Source organism: Giraffa tippelskirchi, chromosome 7 (assembly GCF_054371585.1).
Source record: "Giraffa tippelskirchi isolate mGirTip1 chromosome 7, T2T-mGirTip1v1.2.pri, whole genome shotgun sequence".
In the NCBI taxonomy this organism is placed as follows: Eukaryota; Metazoa; Chordata; class Mammalia; order Artiodactyla; family Giraffidae; genus Giraffa; species Giraffa tippelskirchi.
The window spans coordinates 5,129,119-5,154,376 of record NC_137281.1 but is presented as its reverse complement, the minus strand read 5'-3'; the positions used below and the strand labels follow the sequence as shown (position 1 = coordinate 5,154,376).

The window sequence follows — 25,258 nt, the reverse complement described above, 5'->3', positions numbered from 1 at the left end:
TCAAGGAACTTTAAACATGTTCTTTGTGATGATTTTACTTTTAGCTTTCTCCTTCTTTTACATTAAATTCTTTTTTGTAGCTTGAGATAAAGATTTGTTCATTCAATAGCGACTTTCTTGTAAACAACTATTCACTTCTGAAATAAGATTTGGTGGCCTCCTGTAATTAATTCATGTCATTCTTTCCTAAATATGCTATATTCTCAACTGTTTTTTTTTTTATACCTTGCACCAATATTCTTCAATGAAAAAATTTTAACAAGCTGATTCACTTTAGGTTTCTTGCACGTTTATTTGAGGCCTGTTCTCTGTCTCCTCTTTATGTTTTATCTGGAAACATTTTTTGGTAACTAGTAAATAGTTATAGACTATTTTGATGAGTTCTTAGTAAGGATGTCAGCGATCTTGTATGTTAAGAGTCAAATCTAATTTAAGCAGAAAATGATACTCCGTTTTCCTCTCTTTTATGTGTTCTGGCAACTAGTGAGCTATGAGTTGATCTGATGATGCTTCTTTAGGTCCAGAAGCTGAGCAACAGTGACCCCTGAAATGATTGGCCAGATTGAGTGTCTGACTGTGTGTGGCAGTTCTTCTTGGAAGGAGTACCCAGTTTTATTAGAATTTTACATGGACCTTAGTTTTCTAAAATGAAAAGACGAACGGTAGGATGGAGGCAGGAGCATAGGCTCAGAACCTGAGAGGAAATCATGAGCCGTCTTCTGTGAATATAGGTCAATGTGAAGCGACGCCTCCCACCTCCGCTGGCTTCCCCCGTCCTCAGGGCAGCATCCTGACTCCTCAGGTCTCCAGCCTCATCCTGGAAGCTGACCCCGTTCTCATGGTCAGTCTGTCCTGGTCACATTCACTTAGTCCTTGTTCATGAACACCAAAACCTTCTATGTCTCAGATCTTAGTTGCTATGCCTGCCTTTGGTCATTAATAACCATGGCCCTTGCTCTTTCTGTTCTTTCAGTTCTAGGCCAGAGAAGTCTCCCCATCTCCTTCTGATATTCTCTGTCACATTAACCTGGTTTAGTGCCTCTATATTAATCACCCTCATCAGAAATGCCCTCGTCCTTTGATTATTTGGAGTCGTTCCTGCTTTCCCTTCACTGAAGTATGCACCACGTTCATCTCACTCGGGGTGAGGACTAGTGTTGCCCTAACGGTCCAGGAACGAGCAACAAGAATGAAGAGAGAACACCAAGTCTGGTGCAATGGGTCAGGGGACCCGCAGCCACTATTGAACTGAGGTGCAGAATCCACTCTGAGTCCAGCTTTTATTCCTAATTGCAGACAACAAGACTTTCTCGGATCTTATCTTTCTCAAGACACATGCTGTGTTAATCACATACTTCTGAATGTCATGGACTACACTGACAGAGTCCAGATCTCCTTGTGTTTACCCAGATTGCTAGTCTCGGGAACAGTTAGCAAGTCCGTAGGCAGCGTTCATGCCTGGTGCCAACCCGGTGTTCAAGGTCCATGCTTTCATGATCCCAGTCATACTCTCCTGGGTCTGCCCTTGGGGTTTGTAACAAGGTGATTTTCCTTAAGAAAAACATGAAAGATAATCATTAACATAGTTGCTTAATATATGTTGTTTTTCCAGGTGTTATTTCTGTGGAATTTCTCAAGGCTGTGAAAGTACGTTATTAGGAATTCCCATACAGACTATGACTGTAGTTTGGACTCAATCCTCAGGGGAGACAGAAAGGACAGGGTAGGTGGTGATGGTTCCCGTATCTCTTCTGGACATTTCAACTCTTTGACCCCATGTGGACATTTGATTCCTAAAAAGCAAAAGATGTTCAGTTCAGTTGCTCAGTCATGTCTGACTCGTTGCGACCCCATGAGCTGCAGCACGCCAGGCCTACCTATCCATCACCAACTCCCAGAGTGTACCCAAACTCAAGTCCATTGAGTCAGCAACCCCATCCAACCATCTCATCCTCTGTTGTCCACTTTTCCTCCTGCCTTCAGTCTTTCCCAGCATCAGGGTCTTTTCTAATGAGTCAGTTCTTCACATCAGGTGGCCAAAGTATTGGAGTTTCAGCTTCAGCATCAGTCCTTCCAATGAATATTCAGGACTGATTTCCTTCAAGATTGACTGGTTTCATCTCCTTGCAAGTCAAGGAAGTCTCAAGATTCTTCTCCAATACCACAGTTCAAAAGCATCAATTCTTCAGCACTCAGCTTTCTTTATAGTCCAGCTCTCACATCCATACATGACTACTGGAAGAACCATAGCTTTGACTAGATGGACCTTTGTTGACAAACTAATGTCTCTGCTTTTTAATACGCTGTCTAGGTTGGCCATAATTTTTCTTCCAAGGAGCAAGCATCTTTTAATTTCATGGCTGCAGTCACCATCCGCAGTGATTTTGGAGCCCCCCAAAATAAAGTCTTGTCATTATTTCCCCATCTATTTGCCATGAAGTGATGGGACTGGATGCCGTGATCTTAGTTTTCTGAATGTTGAGTTATAAGCCAACTTTTTCACTCTCCACTTTCAGCTTCATCAAGAGGCTCTTTAGTTCTTCGCTTTCTACCATAAGGGTGGTGTCATCTGTGTATCTGAGGTTACTGATATTTCTTCTGGCAGTCTTGATTCCAGCTTGTGCTTCCTCCAGCCCAGCGTTTCTCATGATGTACTCTGCATAGAAGTTAAATAAGCAGGGTGACAATATACAGCCCTGACGTCCTCCTTTCCCTGTTTGGAACCAGTCAGTTGTTCCATGTCCAGTTCTAACTGTTGCTTCCTGAGCTGCATACAGGTTTCTCAAGAGGCAGTTCAGGTGGTCTGGTATTGCCATCTCTTTCAGAATTTTTCACAGTTTGTTGTGGTCCACACAGTCAAAGGGTTTGGCATAGTCAATAAAGCAGAATTAAATGTTTTTCTGGAACTCGCTTGCTTTTTCAATGATCCAGCGGATGTTGGCAATTTGATCTCTGATTCCTCTGCCTTTTCTAAAACCAGCTTGAACATCTGGAAGTTCACAGTTCACATCCTGTTGAACCCTGGCTTGGAGAATTTTGAGCATTACTTTGCTAGTGTGTGAGATGAGTGCAATTGTACAGTAGTTTGAGCATTCTTTGGTGTTGCCTCTCTTTGGGATTGGAATGAAAACTGACCTTTTCCAGTCCTGTGGCCACTGCTGAGTTTTCCAAATTTGCCTGCATATTGAGTGCAGCACTTCCATAGCATCATCTTTCAGGATTTGAAATAGCTCAACTGGAATCCCATTACCTCCACTAGCTTTGTTCGTAGTGATGCTTCCTAAGGCCCACTTGACTTCGCATTCCAGAATGTCTAGCTCAAGGTGAGTGATCACACCATCGTGATTATCTGAGTCGTGAAGATCTTTTTTCCTGTAGTTCTTCTGTGTATTCTTGGCACCTCTTTTTAATATCTTCTGCTTCTGTTAAGTCCATACCATTTCTGTCCTTGATTGTGCCCATCTTTGCATGAAAAGTTGCCTTGATATCTCTAATTTTCTTGAAGAGTTCTCTAGTCTTTCCTATTCTATTGTTTTCCTCTAATTCTTTGCATTGATCACTGAGGAAGGCTTTCTTATCTCTCCTCGCTATTCTTTTGAACTCTGTGTTCAAATAGGTATATCTTTCCTTTTCTCTTTTGCCTTTCGCTTCTCTTCTTTTCTCAGCTATTTGTAAGGCCTCCTCAGACAACCATTTTGCCTTTTTGCATTTCTTTTTCTTGGGGATGGTCTTGAACACTGCCTCCTGTACAGTGTCACAAACCTCCATCCATAGTTCTTCAGGCATTCTGTCTATCAGATCTAATCCCTTGAACCTATTTTTCCCTTCCACTGTATAATCATAAGGGATTTGATTTAGGTCACACCTGAATGGTCTAGTGATTTTCCCTACTTTCTTCAATTTAAGTCTGAAGTTTGTAATAAGGAGTATGATCTGAGCCACAGTCCACTCCCAGTCTTGTTTTTGCTGACTGTATAGAGCTTCTCCATCTTTGGCTGCAGAGAATATAATCAATCTGATTTCGGTATTGACCATCTGGTGATATCCATGTGTAGAGTCTTCTCTTGCGTTGTTGGAAGAAGGTGTCTGTGGCCACTTAATTCCTCAAAAGCAAAAGATGTGGGGAGTCCAAAGGAGCCTGATAGATCTAGTGTCTTGAGGTGTCCCCATGTTTTAGTCCGCTGTGTCACTGCTCAGCTGCAGCCCCCAGGTCTTGTAACCTCTGTCCATCCAGGGACCAGTTGCCATCGTGGACAGCAGTTTTGCCTTCCAGCAGTTCATCTGCTCAGAGCAGGGGATGCTGAGTTTACTGTGTCTGGAGTGGCCAAAAGGTTTGGAAGTTAAGTGTATATGAAGGAGACACCTCCCTATCCCCCAGCCCCCTCAATGAGCTGGGGTATCTGCCAGTTAGCTGTGAGCATGGAGAAGAGGAGCCAGTAAGATGGGACCTCTCTCTTTGTGACTTCCTTACCAACCATCTCTCAATTGCATAACGTCTACAGTCGCTGACAGGTTTTCCCAAGAGCACTAGCTTCTTGGTCTCCATACTAAGTGCCTAGGGCTTGTGGATTTGCAGCTAGGGTGCATTTTTGTTGTGATACCCACACCCAAAGGTCTCTGCTCTTTTTTTCTTTTTTTAATTAACATTTTTTTTATTTTTGGCTGCATTGGGTCTTCATTGCTGGGGTGGGTTTTCTCTAGTTGCAGTGAGCAGGGGCTACTCTCTAGTTGCGGTGTGCAGGCTTCTCATCGCAGTGGCTTTTTGTTGTAGAGTGTGGGTTCTAGGGCAGGCAGGCTTCAGTAGCTGTGGCTTGCAGGCTTAAATGCCCCACAGCATGTGGAATCTTCCCGGGCCAGGAATGGAACCTGTGTCCCCTGCATTGGCAGGTGGATTCCTAACCACTGAACCACCAGGGAAGTCCCAGTCTTGGCTGTTTAGCCCTCTTATTCAGCCATGCTTGGAGAAGAGGTAGAAAAATGGAGGAAAGTTAAGGGGAGCTTGTCAGTAGCAACAGTGGGCCTCTGGATGAAATGAATAAATGGTGGGTGTGTGTGTGAGAGAGATAAGCATAGTTGTGGGATCATGGGTTATGTGAAACAGTTGACAAAGGCATTTTCAATTCTGGCTGGAGGACCTGGATGTGGGCTCATGGCTAATGGGCTGCATGGAATGGTGGGCGTGTCTTAGCTCAGGGCGTGTCATAGTGTCTTAGCTCAGTTTCCCTGGGACAGAGATGCTGTGACTGAGGTTTGCATGTCCAGGTTTGGGAAACTTGTAGTCACGCCTGTGGAGGAAAGAAGCAAGGCTGGCTGGGGTCACTGTGAGTGATAAGAAAATGTCTTGAGTCTGGTTTGTGTTTGAGCATCTTGTGTTATTGTTCCATCATAAACACAGGAGTTGTTAAGTCTTGGAACCTTCTTGGGATTGCATAGCAGGATAGGTGGATTATTACTGGGATCTGGGGAGTGTGTTGGACCAGATGGAGGTTTGGGAGTTTCTTTCGGCCTCAAAGAGGAAACAGCTGATCCAGGGCTTTGGTGGTGAAGGATTTCGATAGGGAGGGGCCATAGAATCACATGATGTAGGGAAGGATTGTTCCTAGAATCCGAGAGCCATCAGTTCCACAGCAGCCTGTTCTGGACATTCAGTACGGAGGTTGCCTAATGATTAAAAACAGAACATGCATAGAATTTCGCAGTCTCACTTCTGATTGTACATCCAAGAGAAGCAAGATCAGAATTTTTAAAAATGTTTATGTGTTTGGCTTCGCCTGCGTCCTGCAGGATCTTTGGTTTCGGTGCACAGACTCTCTAGTTGTGGTGCTTGGGCTTGGTTGCTCCACCGCCTGTGGGATCTTAGTGCCCCACCAGTGAATGAACCCACATCTCTCGCATACCCAGGCAGGTTCTTAACCACTGAGCAATAAGAAAGGGAAGAGCCACAAACCAACTGTTATTTCTGAGTCTCCAGAAGCAAAAGAGGTCACTGGCCGTGATCCCTGCCCACAGCACCAGCAGTGGGGCCGACGGAGGTCAGATATCCTCAGCTTCCTTCTGGCCTTAACCACTGATCCATGCCTCCCTTCACCCACATTTAAGGGGCCAGCTCGCATGCCGGTTTTGAGAGGAGCGAGGGCACCTGCTTCTTTGTGGTGCTCTGCTTTAATGTTGCAGGAGGCCCAATAAGCCTTCCCTGAATTTCTCCTCTGGTCCCTTAACTATTTCTTTTGTTTTTTTAAATTTTAAATTAGTGTATTTATCTATTTTTTAACTTTACAATATTGTATTTGTTTTGCCATACATTGACGTGAATCCACCATGGGTGTACATGTTTTCCCCTTCCAGAACCGCCCTCCAACCTCCCTCCCCATCCCATCCCTCCGGGTCATCCCGGTGCACCAGCCCCGAGCGCCCTGTATCATGCATCAAACTCTTAACTATTTCTGTTGATTAAAGAGCCCAAGAATCCAGGCTGATAAATGTAAGTTTAAGTCAGTGTTAGTCACTCAGTCGTATCGAACTCTTTGCCACTCCATGGACTGTAACCTCCAGGCTCCTTGTCCATGGAATTCTCCAGACAAGAATACTGGAGTGGGCTGCCATTCCCTTTGGCAGCGGGTCTTCCTGACCCACAGATCGACCCGGGTCTCCTGCATTGCCGGCAGATTCTTTACCATCTGAGCTACCAGGGAAGTACTGATTGGTAACATGCATGCAGGCTATCACACACACACACATATAATGACATTATGCACCCATAAAAATGGAGATATTTGTCACTTGGGACAACTTGGATGAATGTAGAGAATGTTATGCTACGTGAACAGGGAAAGACTGATATTATATGTGCTTGCTTATATGTGGAATCTAAAAAAAGTGAAACTCACTAGTACCAGACACTGGGACGGTGGTTATCTGGGGCTGGGAGATGGGGAGGACGGGGAGATACTGGTCAAAAGGTACAGACTTTGACTTGTAGAATGAGTGTGTCCTGGGGAGGTGTGTGCAGCATGCTGACTGTAGTTAATCCTATTCTGTTACTGCATACTGGGAATTTGTCAGCAGAGTACGTCGTCAGTGTTGTCACCACACAAAGAACATGGAGATTTGGAGGCGATGGATGTGTTGGTTCATGGATTGTGATAAACATTTCACAGTGTACACGTGTCACATGGTGTGTGGTATGTATACACATAATCCTTTCATTAGTCAGTTCTCCCCCATCAGACACGCTCCTCAGGTTCTCTGTGGGGCCTCACCCCAGGAATGTGCACAGGCTGCAGATAATTCCGATCTACATTGAGCACCAGGGCTCTTAGCCTCCACTTCTGAGACTGAGATCGGGCCCTGGGGGAGGGGAGGGTGCTCTGCTCTGAGTGGGGCTGGGCCAGGGCCTGCTCTGTGACCTGAAGGGCATCGTGGGGTCAGCGGAGGTGCCCCTGCTGCTGTGTGCATGAGGCCTTACCAGGAGGGGAGTGAGATCCGAGGGAAAGTGTGGGAAAGTCCCATGTTGGACTCTGTGCGGGAGTTGACCGTCTGAGTCCCTCCTGAGACAGTGGCCACAGAGGATTGTCTGTTCCTCATGGTGAGGGCTTCGCTGTGTGTGTGGTTGGGGCTCAGGAAGGGGGTGTGTTGGCTCTAAGCATTAAACAGCATGTTTTCCACTTTCATGATAGACCTCTGAAGACTCCTGTTGCCTGAGGAAGCCCAGAAGAGGAGGAAGAGGAAAGAAGAGGAGTCAGGCATGGCTCTTTCTCAGGTAAGGTCATATTCTCAGTGGATTCTCAGTCTGTCCTTCCTGAAATGCCCTTCTCTGGACTCGCGAATCTTGTCTGACTCTGAAGTGTCCTGTCTGACTCCTGTACATGCACACTCACCCGGGGCCTTCCCTCAGGGTCTGTCGTCCTCACTTAGATCCCGTCTCCCCATGACCCAGTGACCTGGCCCTTGTGAGGAGGCTCCCCTGGGCACCGTCCTGGGCAGGGCTTCTCACCCATGGGTTGGAGACGGGGTCTCAGTGCTGTTGGGCAGCAGGGATTGCTGAGGGCCCATCTGGATGCCCTGTCTGCTCTCTGTCAACCAGGGTAAGGAAGCTGCACCTGGAGTCAGGTGTTAGTATGCACAGCATGTGGTAAAATCTGGAAAAGGAACTAACCAGGAGGAATTTGTTCTCACTTTTTATAGTACATTTAAAACTAAATGAGGACCTCCTTGAAAATCGTAGTGTTTCAGAATCGAATGGAAAGATCAGAAAAAGACCTCAGGGCTGGAGAGTGTTTCATTGTATCATCTCATTTAAACTATGAAATCAAGTTTACTAATCTTTTTTTCTTTCTTTTTTGGCTGCACAGTGCAGCTTGCAGGGTCTTAGTTCCCTGAGTAGCGGTTCGAAACCCTTCAGTGGTAGTGTGGGATCTTAACCACTGGACTGGCAGGGAATTCCCCAACTTTACTAATCGTGATTTAATATTTTATTATTGGAATAAACTAGTAAACTTTTGAGTTTGGTTAATAACTGAATACCTAAAATTAAGAATAAAATCACATTATCATTTTTTAAATATATTTATTTGCTATACTGACTCTTCATTGCTGTAATGGCTTTTATCTAATTCTGATGAGTGGTGGCCACTCTAGTTGCAGTGTGCATGCTTCTCATTGCCGTGGCTTCTCTTGTCTTACACCTCAGGCTCTAGAGCGTGCTGGCTTCAGTAGTTTCACCTCCTGGGCTCTGTACCTCTGGCTCAGAAATTGAGCCTCACGGGCTTAGTTGCCCCTCAGCGTGTGAGATCTTACCGGACCAGGCAACAACCTGTGTTTCTTACATTGGTCAATGGACTCTTTACCACTGAGCCACCAGGGAAGCCCTCGTATTATTTTTAAATACAGGTATTTTATACAGATTGACATTAAAGTATTTTGTGTATTATTTTCGGCTTCTACTACTTTTTTATGTTTTTAATAGTATGAGATAATCTTGAGGACTTTTCCTGGTGATACAGTGGATAGGAATGTGCCTGCCAGTGTAAGGTACACGGGTTCCATCCCAATTCCTAGAAGATGCTGCAGAGCAACTAAGCCAATGCCCAAAAACTGCTGAGGCTGTGCTCTAGAGCCTAGAATCCTTAACTACTGAAGCCCATGCTTGAGCTTCTCTTCCGAAACAAGAGAAGCCACTGCAATGAGAAGCCTGGGCACTACAGCCACAAGTAGAGAGAGCTGGATCACAGCAACGAAGGCCCAGCATAACCAAACCAAATAAGCTGTAAAAAGGAAATAGAATGTTAACAAACTTACTGAAATACATTTGATTCATTTTTAATGTCCTAAAGATGCTAAAATACACATGAATAGGAGAAGGGAATGGCCACCCACTCCAGTTTTCTTGCCTGGAGAATCCCATGGACAGAGGACCCTGGCAGGCTACAGTTCATGGGCTTCCAAAGAGTCTGACATGACTGAGCCAACTGAACAACCTCCTCCTCACCTAGCAGAGTGAGTGCTGAAAAACAAACCTAAATCTCTAACTTGCCTCCTGCAGATTCTTAAGTGATGTCCAGTTGCTTTTGAAATAACGTCCTCAATTTATAGACCTTACAGAAATCAGCCTCTACCTGGCATCACCCCGTCTTCATTCCCTATGTTGCAGTCACACTGGCTGGTTTTCTGTTCAGTAAATATCTTCCTGCGTCAGAACCGGCACTCAGGCTCTTCTCTCTGCTTACAAAACTCTTCCATTTCCCACCTTGCCAATCCTAAGTGTTTCTTCCTCACAGAGACCTTGTCTGATTTATTGATGTAGGTCAAGACTTTCTGTTAAATCTTCTCTTAGCACCAGGCCTGTTTCAGAGCACTTATTACAATAATGATGTTAAAATTGTGGATGTAATTGGCCGGCTGGCTGCTAGTTTGTAATCTGCATCATGTTCACTGCTGTATTCCCAGTTTGGGACACAGAGTTGATGCTCACTAAATTTTGATTGAATGAAAGAAAAAAATAAAAGACAGCTCTTGTTTCAATCAATTGTGTGTTTCCATGTGCATGCATGAGTGCATGGATATGTAACTCCATGATTTTATTACAAAACCATTTTATAAATACGGTTTTAATGCTTAAAGCAGTTACAGTTGTATCTTAAGTGTGTATTACATGGCCTTTAATATTTTCTACCTCATTACATGAATAATATAAATAGTAGTCAGATTATTGACATTGTGTGGGTTGGCGGGTAGAGGGGGTGACCCTGTACAGTGACTATGCTGCTCCATTGCACTTCAGCTCCCTTGAACTTGTTTCCTGTATTCTCAGGGAACTCTCTGTGGATAGTCTTTTATGTTGTGTTACTTAACTCTTTGATTCCTTCGGTTCAGTTGTCTCTCCCAATCACCTGAGCTCAGGTGCTGTTGCCTCAATTCTTAACTGTTTGATCGGAGCTATTTATTAGAGTGACAGTTTTCTCCCCAGTAAGATGGACACAGATCTTTCTCTAATGTTGATGTTACGTTGATGACAACTTCACATGTGTAAAGTCTTGAGAGTGATGCTTAGTGTGTAGGAAGTGCTGAGACGCCTCCGTCAGTGTGATGATGACATCCTTATCACAGTGTGTGTTCTTTTAAAGTCACTGTGGATTTGTTGTCTCTGAAGACACCAGTCTTGGTGTAACTCAGCTAAATAGTGAATGTCACTCAGTGTGTCGAACGTAACACTTCTGCATTGACAACCCATTGTTGATTGTAATTTATATATTTTTCATGTCTTGTCCTCACACGTGATGAATTCATGTTGATTGGAGGATATCATCCTCTTATGAAAAAACAGGAAATTAAATTAGAGAGCAACAATTTGCTCCATATAGATTTGCATGGATCTATCAGAATATTACTTCAGCTGAATTGACCTTACCTGTCTCACTTCTTCTCCTTTTCTGTGAAAATAAGAACCCTCCTCAGGGCCTGTTGGTGAAATGTGTTTTCATTTCAGGCACAGTTGACCTTCAAGGATGTGTTCATAGATTTCACTCCCGAGGAGTGGGAATGCCTGGACCCTGCCCAGAGGACCTTGTACAAGGATGTGATGGTGGAGACCCTCAGGAACCTGCTGTCTGTGGGTGAGGATCACTTCCCTCTGAAGTAGGGATGTACTTTGGGGTATCTCTGCATTTTCCCTCTCTGTCTCTTGGGAGCCCTGTTTTTCTTGACTGAGCTGAAAGCCTTGTTCACTCAAACATGTAAGGCTTTGTGGTTGGCATCAGGAGTTTAAACTTGTCTTCTCTTCTGGTGACCTGCCCACTGTGTGATACACAAAGAGTTTTTCCAGAACTTGAGTATTTATAAAGCTGATTTAAACTTTGAAATATCCAGTTGCCTGTTTCATACCCCTGTGTTCTTGGTTCAGTAACTCTTGGAAAGGAACTAGATACCTGATACATACTATACTGTATATTATACTGTTCCCTGTGGATTCAGAAGGAGGCAAATAGTAAAGTAATTTGTGAAATACTTTTCTGTCCATCTGTAATGTCCTCACTTCTTGACTGACAGAAGAGCTGGGATTCTCCACCTGCCAATGCAGGAGACACAGGTTCGATCCCTGGTCTGGAAGATCCCACATGTCACAGAGCAGCTAAGCCCGTGGGCCAGAACCACTAAAGCAACACTCTAGAGCCTGGAAGCTGCAATTACTAAGCCCACATGGGACAGCTACTGAAGCCTGTGCACCCAAGAGAAGGCAAAGCAAATGAGAAGCCCGTGCACTGCAGCTGGAGAGTAACCCCTACTTGCCCAACTTGGGGAAAAGTCCAAGCAGCAATGACCACTCACTCCAGCCAAAATAAATGAATAAACAAAATTATTAAAAATAGCAAATGCATTTATTTTAAAAAAAGAAAGTTTGGATTCTGGAAGAAGCCAAGTATATGGCATTTCTTCTGAGCAGGAATTTCTGATTCTGACCTGAATCATAACTCTATTTTTGTAGCACGAGGAAGATCCCTGAATTGTGGAGAATGAGGTGCTAATAGCAGAAAATCAGATGAGTGGGAAAGAATCAACAGTGTGATCCCAGGTCAGCTGTCACAAGGATAGAGAGGAAGCCACACCATTCATCATGTTTGGGAAACTCATGAAGTGGGAGGGTTCTGTGAGAAAACAGATATTTAGTGTTTGTGAACTCTCACAGGAGACTTTTCTTCTCTTCAACTTCCTGCTCTGTTCTTTGACGTGTGAAATGTACATCACCCTCCAGTGGTGCTGTAGTGCCCACAGAGACAAAGGCAAGGCCTTTTGGTTTTTTTCTTCTGGCTGTACTGGGTCTATTTCCTGTATGGCCATTTCTCTATTTGAGACGAGTTGGGGCTACTCTCTGCTTGCAGAGCGCATGGCTTCTCATTGCGGTGGCTTCTTTTGTTGTGGAGCACCGGCTCTAGGCACACAGGCTTCAGCAGTTTCACTACACAGGCTCAGTATCTGTCCTTCATCAGCTTAGTTGCTCCCTGGCATGTGAGATCTTCCCAAAACAAGGGTCGAACCCATGTCTCCCGCGTCGGCAAGCTAACTTTTTACCATGCGGCCACCAGGGTGTTAGGGAAATTAAATAGTCCTGTTAAGGCTTCAAGACAAAGCAGTGCATTCCTCTGTGCTTGCCTCCAACCTGCCTGGACACACCCTGACTGTGAGTACCCTGACTGCCTGCTGTGAGTGCAAGGCTTGCAGCACCAGAGATCAGTTAGGACACAAATCTTGAGATTGTTCACCCTTGAGATTATTCAAAGAGGCTCTGACCAACTGAAGCCCCAGGCTTCGGAACATCCAAGTTTCATAAGACAAAACAAACAGGATTAATGTGAAACCAGAGCTGCTGTTTGCTCACAGATTGATGACATCAGTTTGCATCCTGGGATGATAAGTAGGAACCCCGAACTGCAATGTTAAAGCCTCACCCATGGAGTGGACACGCTGCCTGGGACCTTAACCCAATTGAGACTCCAGATGTGCTGTGTCCTGGGACTTCCCAGGGCTGTTCCAGTCTGGATGTTGGTCAGAAGCCAGTTTGGTGATGTATCCTCTGCTGTTTCTATTTCCTTGTCTTTTCAGTTCAGTTCAGTCGCTCAGTCATGTCCGACTCTTTGCGACCCCATGAACCGCAACTCGCCAGGCTTCCCTGTCCATCACCAACTTGCAGAGTTTACCCAAACTCATGTCCATTGAGTCGGTGATTCCATCCAACCATCTCATCCTCTGTCCTCGCCTTCTCATCCTGCTCTCAGTCTTTTCCAGCATCAGGGTCTTTTCAAATGACTTAGCTCTTCGCATCAGGTGGCCAAAGTACTGGAGCTTCAGCTTCAACATCAGTCCTTCCAATGAACACCCAGGACTGATCTCCTTTAGGATGGACTGGTTGGATTAGTATATTGACAGTCAGGTAGATAATTCTCTAATAAATATTGGAATATTTATTTGTATAGAACGAGTGGCTTCTTTTCTTAACAAATCCTTGGAACCTGAGATGAAAGTGAAAACTTTTGGCAAGGCATTAATTGGCGCTGTGAGCAGGATTTGTGAGACAAAACGCCACTCTTTAAGAAGCAAGAGATTAAGGTGGTGACGTTTTATTCCCAGATGGAAAGATTCACCTTATTACTCATTAGCTAATACATGGGACATCTTCTCTGGATTGTGTGAGAATTGGAACCATAAATTAAACAGGGCTGAACCCTTAGAAGTTACTGAATGTTTCTAACTCTCGTCAGTTGAGAAAGAATAAGAATCTGCCCTGCTGGATGAGAGGCTGGATCCTCCTGTCTCCTACCGTGAGGTACATAAAGCAAACTTAAAACTGTCTTAGAGAAGTTACTGGAGAAACAATTATGCAACTAGTGAGGATGTTTGTCCATATTACAGTGTCAAAATTATATTTTGGCTGCTCAAATCCTCACTTTTTAAGTCGGCTCTCTATTGAGCCGGCCCACAGCTCCAGTAGTGTCCCCCACTGCCCTTTCTCGCTCCGTTCTCTGTCCTGTTGTGGCCTTTCACCCCTCCCAACCCCTCTGTCTCCCTCTCCATGAGCTGGTCCCCTTCTGACTTCCCCTGTCTCTTAGGGGGGAGGATGAGCCCAGCTTCCCCCACTCTAGGGAGTTTCTTTACCCCCTCAGATTCTTCTGAACAATCCAAGACCCCCATCTCCCCAGAGCAACAATCCAAGATTTTTATCAGCCCATCTGCCCGTTATCACAGTCAATTTGAGCACTATTTGGTCTGTATTTTAGCTACAAAACTATGACTGTAGAAAGGAAAGGTAACTTTTTTAACATAGGATAGCTGTGATATTCTCTAGACTCTGGAGAAAACTGGTTAAAATGAATTTTTTTTTTCTCTTTGAAAGTGCACAACCGGTTCTTTTTGCATATGGAGTTAAAAGCAACTAACTCGTTGAGACAGCTAGCCTAGAAAAAAGCTTGAAGTTAACCTTTACCAGAGCATCCCAGATGACTCTAATGGTATAGAACCCGCCTGCACATGTGGGAAAGGTGGGTTTGATCCTGGGTTAGGAAGATCCCCTGGAGGAGGGACTAGCAACCCACCAGAGTGTTCTTGCCTGGAGAGTCCCATGGAAAGAGCAGCCTAGCGGGATACAGTCCATGGGATCACAGATAGTCGGGTGTGACTGAAGCAGTTTAGCACAGCAACCTTTACCAAGTCCTTGAAATACATAATCCACTTTGCCTGAGGCTTCAACCTTGGGCAAATTAGAATTTCAAACCAAGGGAAAAGAAAAAGGTCAAAGAGACATTTTAAATCTCAAGCAGAAAACTATGGTCTCTGTCCATCTGTGTGTCTGGATTTATGCATGTCTCACTGTGTGTCTTTGTTTTTGGATAATATTGCTGAGGCTAGTTTGGAAGTGAGATCTAATTCAGTTGGTTTTAAAAAAGAAAAAGTAAGCATTTACAAATCAAACAGTTACAAGAAATTAATATAAATGAATTTCAGATGCACATGAACTGGGAAATATTCAACATTAAATATCTAGTATTAACATTTGTTTGCTCATCTAATTAAGACATGAGTCATCAAATTGTGTAATGATTTTATTGTATTACACTGATTACTGAGAGTTCAATCCCTGTGTCGGAAAGATCGCCTGGAGAAGTAAATGGCAACCCACTGCAGTATTCTTGCCTGCAGAATCCCATGGACGGAGGAGCTGGCAGGCTACATTCCGTGGGTTTGCAAAGAATCGTACGTGCCTGAAGCGACTTAGCACACACATAGGCACTGATTACTGATAATTTCCTCTCAGAGAAACTAAAGAGATTTTGGATTATTAATGAATATGTTTGCTGCTACCCTGAGATGTTCTCCATAAAAAAGCAAATGTTTTTAGAAGCTATCACTGGTATTTATGGTCACCATTCTACAAAATGCTAATATAAAGGACAGTTCATGGTTGCTTAAGGAAAGTAAGATCCGTGTTTTTAGTAACAAAAGGTATGAGCAATGAAATTGATTTGGGACAGTCACAGCAGTGAGTGGGAGCGAGCGGAAGCTGGAAGCAAGTTCTTAATTTCCCAGATCGAGACTCCTAACCCCTGGACCACGGGAGCCAACATTTAGGGCTAAGGTCCCTAGTCTGGCCTGCCTAGTCAAGAACACATTCAGATCATGAGGCAGAAGATAAAGAGTAAAGGAAAAAGTTTATTGAAAGGAAAAGTGCATGTGGCAAGGCACATGGGCAACCTCAGAGAGAGAGAGAGACGCCTTTGGGAAGTGTAAATTCTTTACAAAGGGGCAGTTTTCTGGGTCTTCATCTTCCCTCAGGCCAATCACCTTGTTTATTCGCCCTGGTCAGTTTGTCTCAGAACCCTCCCTGGAGTGTGCATGCATACCTTAGCCAAGTTGAATCTCAAAGTGCATGCTTCTGGGAGGAGCAAGACTCATTATGCCCTGGAATTATCCTGTGAGTTTTGACTCCAGGCAGCCTTTCTGGGCATGTGTAGTATCTCCCTTAACAAACAGGGTTTTTTCCTTTCTTTGTCCTTGCCATAATTATTCCCTGAGAGTAGAGAATAACTGTCTATTTATCCTGTTTTTGTTGGGTGTAAATTCCTCAAGTGGAGCCCACGTATCTCTTATCTCAGGGAATGCAAAGGGGAAGATGACAGCATTCAAGACATTCAACATGGAGCCCATTGGTCTCCTACCAGAAAATTGCATTTTTTTATGGAGAAAGTAGGTCTGACTTATAGGTGGCTGTTTCTAAATGAAGAAAATGATTTAATTAGAAAAAAAAAAAGAGTTTTTATGCAAAGTGGGCCCCCAAGAAAAAAGGTCCCAAAAGGCAAAGTCTTTCTATGATCTGTAACAATCTGTCGTTTGACTCCTGTCAGTGTTGTCGCTTGACTTTGGGAAGCATGTGATGAAGTGTTTCAAAGGGATCTATTTCCTCTTTGTCCCCCTTCTGTGCTGGATTCCATCGGATACGTGCTTTTTGGTCCATGTAGAACAGTGCTGACACCTCCAGAGATCATTTCGGACCCAGCCTGGTTCTCTTCCTATTTGCTTCACTTGGGAGACCTCATTGGAAGAAGGGAAAGACTGGCAGCTCTTCAGTTGCATTTGGTGTCTCAGATCCTACACAGAGCTGCCTTCAACCTGTCTTCCTGTTCAGAGCCCTCAGCTGTTCCTGTTGTTACTTCTTTTGCCACATCCTTCAGCGGTGTGTATAACAGGAATGTGGTTTGGATCTTCTGTGATTGTAACTCAGGAAACCTGTAAGGACAGTGGACATTGAGGTCCTCTCTTGGACAGGACCTGAATTGATATATTGTTGGTGCCTTGGAAACAATTTCCAAGAGGGATGGCTGAGTAACACAATTACACAGGTCAGTTCTTGTGTCTGATCTGAAGTTTTCTTTTTACACTCCTGGAGTTCACTGTAACTTTTTGTCCTCTGTTCTGCCCAAGTGGGCCCTGGTGGTTCAGAGCATGTATGAACCTGTAAGTCTCGGTTTGAGTCCTGGCTTTTGCTCATTTACTTTCATGTTCCATGGAGTTGTGTACAGGAACCCTGTGAATCCACTACCTTTATTTGTAAAATTGAGGTCATTAGTGCTGTTAGATGGCATAGAATGTTGCCTGTTTTACAGAAAAGGTCAGAAGTTACTTTTTTTTTGGCTGAGCCACGTGGCAGGTGGTATCTTAGTTCCCCATTCCTGGATGGACTCTGTGCCCCTTCCAGTGTATATGCGTACTCTTAATGACTGGAACACCAGGGAATTTGCCTCAAAGATTACTTTTGCTTAAAGAATATATTTACTTCCTGTCTTGCTTATTGTGACATCTCTTTGTCTACTTTACATCTTGTATGTTTTTATTTTACTTTTTATTTTTATGAGTGTTGTCTCTGACTCTGGTTAATAAGTTTTCAAATAATACTGGTTTTCTTCATACCAGTACGTTACATTTTTTAAATGTTTTTTGTTTTTAGTTGCACTGGGTCATTGTTGCTTCAGGGGCTTTTTGCTGCTTGTGGCAAGCAAGGGCTACTCTCCAGCTGCAGTGCACGGACCTCTCACTCGAATGCCTTCTCTTGTTACAGTGTATGGGCTCTATGCCTGTGCTCAGTAGTTGTGACTCCTGAACTCTGGAACACGGAGTTGTGGCCTACAGACTTAGTTGCTCCAAGGTATGTGGGAACTTCCCGGATGAGGGATGGAACCCTTGTGCCCTGCGTTAATTACCAGGTGGTTTCTTTACTTCTGAGCCAGAAGGGAGGCCCCAAAGCTTGTTCCTTGACATGTATCTTAGAACCAATGAACTGAGTAGGTTAAAGTTACTATATAGATAGGGAATTGCTGTACTGAATGACTGTTCTTTAAGTAGAGAATGTTTCATTTATTAATATTTTGTTATTTAAAGATGATGGTCTTTATGTATTATGCAATGTAACTGACATGAACCACTTGTCAATGTCATAAAATGCCTATACGTCTATCTACTGATAGATTTATAAGAGGTATTTAGAAAAGTTTTTTTTTTTTTTTTCACATTATTGTAGGGAATTTCCTGAACAGTTGTCAACTGCTGTTTATGTTTTCCATTACTCGTTAAAGTGCTTCTTTTGAATTATTTACCATTGCAGTGTATTGCCTGTTAATGTGGAGAAGGCAATGGCACCCCACTCCAGTACTCTTGCCTGGAAAATCCCATGGATGGAGGAGCCTGGTAGGCTGCAGTCCATGGGGTCGCTAGGAGTTGGAGACGACTGAGCGAGTTCACTTTCACTTTTCACTTTCATGCATTGGAGAAGGAAATGGCAACCCACTCCAGTGTTCTTGCCTGGAGAATCCCAGGGACGGGAGAGCCTGTTGGGCTGCCGTCTATGGGGTCGTGCAGAGTCGGACACGACTGAAGCGACTTAGCAGTAGCAGCCTGTTAATGAATAGTTGCTCAGTCGATTGTTCTCTCTGACTCTTTGTGATCTCATGGACAGTAGCCTGCTAAGCTGCTCATCCATGGAATTTTTTTCAGGCAAGAATAGTTCAGTGGGTACTATTTCCTCCTCCAGGGGATCTTCCCCACCTAGGGATTGAAGCTCCCTATCCTATGTCTCCTGCATTGGCAGGCTAATTCTTTACTACCAAGTCACCTACATAGCCCTGTGTGTTCTTTACCATTTACTTATGTATAAGTGTGCATAAAGTGTGTACAATATGCTATATTTTCTCCTCAATTATGAGACAGCAGTGTGTTTACTACCAAGTAGAATGAGTTTAGAAGTCATGGTGCAAAAATACCCTTTTCTTTGAGAACTGACATGAGTTTGGAAAAAATTAATGGCTACCCTAAAATTAATTTGGATTACATGTGATTGCTCTTTTGTTTTTAAAGAGTTCTGTTTGGCGTTTCAAATATTTTTAAGATCATCATTGGGAAGATGCGTAATTCTGTTCAGCATGGATATGCCTTTTGGTATAATACCATGTATTCAGCATGAAACTATTTATTTATGAATTGTAATTGATAGAATGCATATGGTTTTTATATTTTGTAGATGTGTCTCAAATACGTATGATCAAGAAATTACAGGCAAAAGGAAACAGTGGTAAAGAAGAAATTTTTCAAAGAGTGGTGTTTGGAACAGCCGAAAGCCATGAAATGGAAGATTCTTTTCTCAGAAAGATACAGGAAAATATGCATGATTTTGAGTGTCTGTGGACAGATGATGAAAGAAATGACAGAGGAACCTCTATATCACATAACAAAAATCTCACCAATAGAAGAGATCATGATAGTAGAAGTGATGTGGGAAATAAGCCTGTGGAAAGGCATGGATCAAGCTTTCAAGATCAGTTGCAGATACTTGAATCCGAAGGGACAGTTTCTGAAAGTCGTCAGGTTGTGGCGAACATCAACAGTAGCGCCTCAGGTTTGCCACCTCGGAGAACTCGTAGTGTCCGCAGAGGCAATTCTCATAAACATGAGAGTGCTGTCACGCATCCCTCAGAACTGACACCAGACCAGGAAGCACACAAGAAAAAATCCTACAAATGTAATGAGTGTGATATAATGTTTCTTCAGGACTCAGAACTCACTAGACATCAAAGAATCCATACAGGAAGAAAACCATATAAATGTAACATATGTTGTAAGGCTTTTAATGATAAATCGACTCTTGTAGTTCATCAGAGAAATCATACTGGAGAGAAACCATATAAATGTGATGTATGTGGCCACTGCTTTAAACAGCATACACACCTTCAGCATCATCAGCGAGTTCATACTGGAGAGAAACCGTATAAATGTGATGTGTGTGGAAAGGCCTTTAGTCGAAAAGCAAGGCATACAGTTCATCAGACCCTTCATACTGGAGAGAAACCATATACGTGTGAAGTATGTGGCCGTGGCTATACTCGAAAGTCACACCTTGGAATTCATTGGAGAGTTCATACCGGAGAGAAGCCATATAAATGTGACGTATGTGGCAAGGCCTTTAGTGTAAATGCAAGGCTTGTAGTTCATCGGAGAGTACATACTGGAGAGAAACCATATAAATGTGATGTGTGTGGAAAGGCCTTTAGTGTAAATGCAAGGCTTGTAGTTCATCAGAGAGTACATACTGGAGAGAAACCATATAAATGTGATGTATGTGGAAAGGCCTTTGCTCGCAAAGAAACCCATGCACTTCATCAGACCCTTCATACTGGAGAGAAACCATATACATGTGAAGTATGTGGCCGTGGCTATACTCAAAAGTCAATATTTTTAATTCATCAAAGAATTCATACCGAAGAGAAACCATATAAATGTGATGTATGTGGCAAGGCCTTTAGTGTAAATTCAAGTCTTGTAGTTCATCGGAGAGTACATACTGGAGAGAAACCATATAAATGTGATGTGTGTGGAAAGGCCTTTAGTCGAAAAGCAAGGCGTACAGTTCATCAGACCCTTCATACTGGAGCGAAACCATATACATGTGAAGTATGTGGCCGTGGCTATACTCGAAAGTCAATACTTGTAATTCATCGGAGAGTTCATACTGGAGAGAAACCATATAAATGTGATGTATGTGGCAAGGCCTTTAGTCTAAATTCAAGGCTTGTACTTCATCAGAGAGTACATACTGGAGAGAAACCATATAAATGTAATGTGTGTGGAAAGGCCTTTAGTCAAAAAGGAAGGTGTACAGTTCATCAGACCCTTCATACTGGAGAGAAACCATATACATGTGAAGTATGTGGCCGTGGCTATACCCAAAAGTCAAAACTTGTTATTCATCGGAGAATTCATACCGGAGAGAAACCATATAAATGTGATGTATGTGGCAAGGCCTTTAGTGTAAATGCAAGACTTGTAGTTCATCAGAGAATTCACACCGGAGAGAAGCCATATAAATGTGATGTATGTGGCAAGGCCTTTAGTGTAAATGCAAGGCTTATAGTTCATCGGAGAGTTCATACTGGAGAGAAACCATATAAATGTGATACGTGTGGAAAGGCCTTTAGTCGAACTACAGGCCTTGTAGTTCATCGGAGAATTCATACTGGAGAGAAACCATGTAAATGTGATGTATGTGGCAAGGCCTTTAGTGTAAATGGAAGGCTTGTAGTTCATCGGAGAGTTCATACTGGAGAGAAACCATATAAATGTGATATGTGTGGACAGGCCTTTAGTCGAAATTCAATCCGTGTAATTCATCAGAGAATTCATACTGGAGAGAAACCTTACAAATATAACAATCGGGACAAACATTTTAGTGCACAATCATCCTTAAATTGCTGTCAGGCAGTTCATACAGGAGGAAAAGTGTAGAAATGTAATTTACATGGCAAAGTCTTCAGTTGCAGGTCTTTGCAGTTCACTGGAAACATATTGGAGAGAAACCATATAAATAATGATCTATGTGGCAAGGCCTTTAGTCAAACGACAAACCTTGCATTTCGTCAAAGAATTCATACTGGAGAGAAACTGTGTAAATGTGTTGTGTGTGGCTGATGCTTTACTGGAAACCCACAGCTTGGAATTCATCAGAGAATTCATACTGGAGAGAAACCATATAAATGTGATCTCAGTGGCAAGGCCTTTAAATGCAAACCTTGCAGTTAGTTGGAGAATTCATACTGGAGAGAAACCTTACAAACGTAACCATTCTGACAAACGTTTTACTGCACAGCTAGCCTCATCATCATGCAGTTCATACAGGAGAGACAGCATAGAAATGTGATGTATGTGGGCAGTGCTTGAAATGACCATCTAAGAAATCAGAGAATTCATAGTGGAGAAAAACGTTACAAATAACAACAATTACGAGAAACATTTTAGTGCAGTGTAATGAATGTAGCAAAGCCTTTAGTCAGAGTTCCGGCCTTATAATTAATCAAAGAAATCATACTGTACAGAAACCATACAAAGGAAAGAAATACGGTCAAGCTTCTAGTGCATGTTTAGCCTCAGCTGACCGTTGGGCAGTTCATACAGGAGGGAAACCACATAAATGGAATTCATATGACAAACCCTTCAGTCATAAAGTATATCAACTTTTTGACCCTCAGAAAAGTCAAACTAGAGGAAACCTCATGAATGTGGTAGGTGGGGCAAAGCTTTGGTTCTGTGTTCAGACGTAACTAACCATCACGTAACTAATTCTGAATGGAAATCTTACCCACGTAGTGCATGTGGTAAGTCTTTTGGAAGGCATTCAGTTATTTACAAAACATGAGAAAATTCATACTGGTGAGAATCCATACATTTAGAGCACGGTCCGTCCCTCCAATCTCAACATTAAGATTGGAGGAAATCATGTAAATATAATGTGTGTGGCAAGGGCTTCAATAACAGGTCTCATCTTTCCCATCAGCAGAGAATTCATAATGCAGAGACACAAATGTAAGAGTGTGGCAAATCCTTCAGGTGGCATTCAGGCCTCAAAAGACATCAGGTGATGGACTGGAGAGACCATCTGAATGTAATCAGTGTGTCCAGGCTTTTGTCAGGTGTTTACACCTTAGGCTTCTTGAGAATATTCACACTGAATAGAAACTATATCAATGTAATGAGTGTGTCAGGGCTTTTAGACGACAATCCTAAGTCAGGATTCAGTAAAGAAGTCATTCTGGAGAGAAAGCTTACAAGTGACATGAGTGTGTAAAACCTTTACTTGGGGCTCACATTGCATTAGCCATCAGATGATCCATGCTAGAGAGAACGTTACCAGTGTACAGAATATGGCAAGACTTTTAGGTACTGCCTTAAACTCAGGATTCACCAAATACTTTATACTTCAGCAGTTTTATACTTTACTTTAAGCTTCATGGAGTTTTCACAGTTACTGCTCACTGTTTAGGTGTGTAAGTATATATATCCTGGAGTTAAACCACACAAATGTAATATTTGTGGGAAGGATTTTACCAAACATCCAAGTTCGGGAACATTCTGGAGCGATGCTCAAATGCAATGGGAGTGGGAAAATTTTCACCTTGAGTTGAAGCATTAGACAAGACTCCATAGTGAAGAGGAGTCTTGGAAATGGACGGGCAAGGGCTTTCTGGAGGGTTCAGAGTGCACTAGACTTCAGAATATATGTCTTTCCGAGAAACCACACAAAAGTAATGTGCACACTGAAGCTTTAACTCAAAGATCAAAACTGTGGAACGTGAGAGAATATATATGGAGAGCAAACTTGGACAGGTAGTGAATATTGTGTAGTCTGTTCCATGAAATATTCATAGCATGGGCATAATGAAGTGATTCACGTGTGTCAGAAACTGTACACTATACCGAATTTGGAAACATGTATAAGAAAACAATATTTCCTCAAGATTCCCCCCCAGAATTCATATTGGAGAGAATTGTTACAATTGTAGTGAATTTGGCCGTCTTGTGTGACAGTTCTTAGAGCAGATCACAGAAGAGAGAATTCATTTGAGGAATAAATAAATCTTCAGTTCTCCAGCACTAACCTACGCTATTACTGCAGAATAATTAAGTATGTTGAAACTTAATCACATGTGGAAATTGCCCATTATCTTTAGTGTGTGTTTAATTACTTGAATTTTCTTGAGAACGTCACATTATTGTTCTTTATTTCCTGAAAGTTAAATTCTTACAGCTTTCTTAGAGACTTTCATGATGGTCTCTGCAAAGAAATCAGTGAGATGAAGGGGCTGACTTCATTAGGTGTGGTTCACTTATATCTATCTATCCTGGTAAAACAGGGACACTGGAGATATTAAATTCAGTGGTGTGTGAATTAGGATCAGTGAGAGAGAGAACCATGTAAAACCATGACATGACTCAGCATGCTGATTGTGTTCAGGGTGCCCTTCTGTACACAGGTCACCGTGGTTATAGGACTGAATGCTCTACTGTCTGACCATGCAAAGAGCAGGCTGGACATTGAGGGCTTTTCATGGGAGGGGAGTTGACAAGTTACTGGGGACTGATTGTGTGGGAGAAATAGTACCAGGGAAATGGTCCTTTTCTCCCTTAACTAGCAGTTGCTGTTGTGTGTAAATGATTAATGGAAACTTATTTTTGGAAATTGAAGAGAGCAGTTTTCTTGAAAAATGTTAATCAAAAGAACCAGAAAGAAGATGTGCATGTATTTGCTTTATCATTACCTGCTGCCATTTACAATGTGCCTTTGTTTTATTCAGAATGTATCATAAGTCTTGTGCTTTAATAAAGTTTGCATCATTTTTTCCATAACTCTGAATGGGTCATGTTTCTTCCAACAACACAGTTTTAATCCACCTCAGTACTTCATAACAGAAACTAGCAATGCAGCAAAGACTCTCAAGGTTGAAAGAATCTCTAAGTTTCTTTCCATGGTGAAATCAAATAGACAATTTTGGGGTTATATACTAACAATACACACTTGAGTTATTCTCTCCACACTTTGTCCATAGTGGAGCAATTATAGATTCTGGCCCTGTAAAACCTACCCCCGTTTATATGTGCACTGTATGATATTTCCCAATGTTACCTTTTGTGCTCAAATAAAACTAAAAGTATGTGCTTGATTTACATGAAGTGAAAATAGGAATAATAAACATGCAAAAATTAGGAAATAAACTTTGGAAATAAGGGTAAAAGTGACATGTCTTTTGGAGCTTGGAGCATTCTGAAAAAAAAAAATTTTTTTTTTTTGCTTATTGGCTGAATAATTGCGGCTCATGAGGTCAGGAGCTCTACAGCATATGGGAATTTCCCAGACCAGGAATTATCAGTCCCTTGTCTACTGCATTGGTAGGCGAATTCCTTACTGCTGAGCCACCAGGGAAGCCCTGGAAATAATTTAGAAGGCACACTATATGATGGAACTTTTTTTGTTTGCTAAACTAGAAATTTCATATGTTCAGTCCCCATCGTTTACTTGTTACTTTGCAGTCACCCACTGGAACAAGATGCCACCAAATAAAGTCTAAAGATGTCAGTAGTCAAACATCAAAAAAACACTGTGAGACTGTTTAACAAAACACTGAATGTTTACTCGTGCTTTGAATTTATTACATTCCTTTTCCTGCTGTACACATTTTCTATTGTTATATATGGTGTTGAAGATGGTTTAAATTACTATTAATCTATTTTACTAGACAGATAAATTGCTATTTACTGTCTATTGCCTGTGACATTTTTACACTAGCCTAAGAACATTAGGAACATTAATGTTGGGAAATATTTATTAGGTAATAAATAGAAGTCCAGAGGATATTAAAAGTCCTGTTGTCACATGAAGTAAGGAATATGCTCTATTGTT

At 42.5% G+C, this 25,258-nt stretch overlaps 1 protein-coding gene across 20 annotated transcripts in view; it reads left to right on the top strand.

Annotated features, from left to right (window-relative positions):
- Positions 1–24,207, top strand: part of LOC145515096 (uncharacterized) — a 43,757-nt gene extending 19,550 nt beyond the window's left edge. For 5 of the 20 annotated variants that reach the window (XM_081514632.1, XM_081514636.1, XM_081514629.1 and 2 more), the window contains 4 exons: positions 7,066–7,181; positions 7,677–7,759; positions 10,985–11,111; positions 19,055–24,207. In XM_081514632.1, coding sequence (XP_081370758.1) covers positions 7,745–7,759; positions 10,985–11,111; positions 19,055–21,312 — 2,400 coding nt within the window. In that variant the 5' untranslated portion in view covers positions 7,066–7,181; positions 7,677–7,744 and the 3' untranslated portion in view covers positions 21,313–24,207. Of the gene's footprint in view, positions 1–7,062; positions 7,182–7,676; positions 7,760–10,984; positions 11,112–11,980; positions 12,068–17,488; positions 17,687–19,054 lie in introns of those variants that run through there. The other 15 variants (XM_081514637.1, XM_081514639.1, XM_081514638.1 and 12 more) reach the window with 9 other exon arrangements.
- Positions 24,208–25,258: the final 1,051 nt, after the last annotated feature.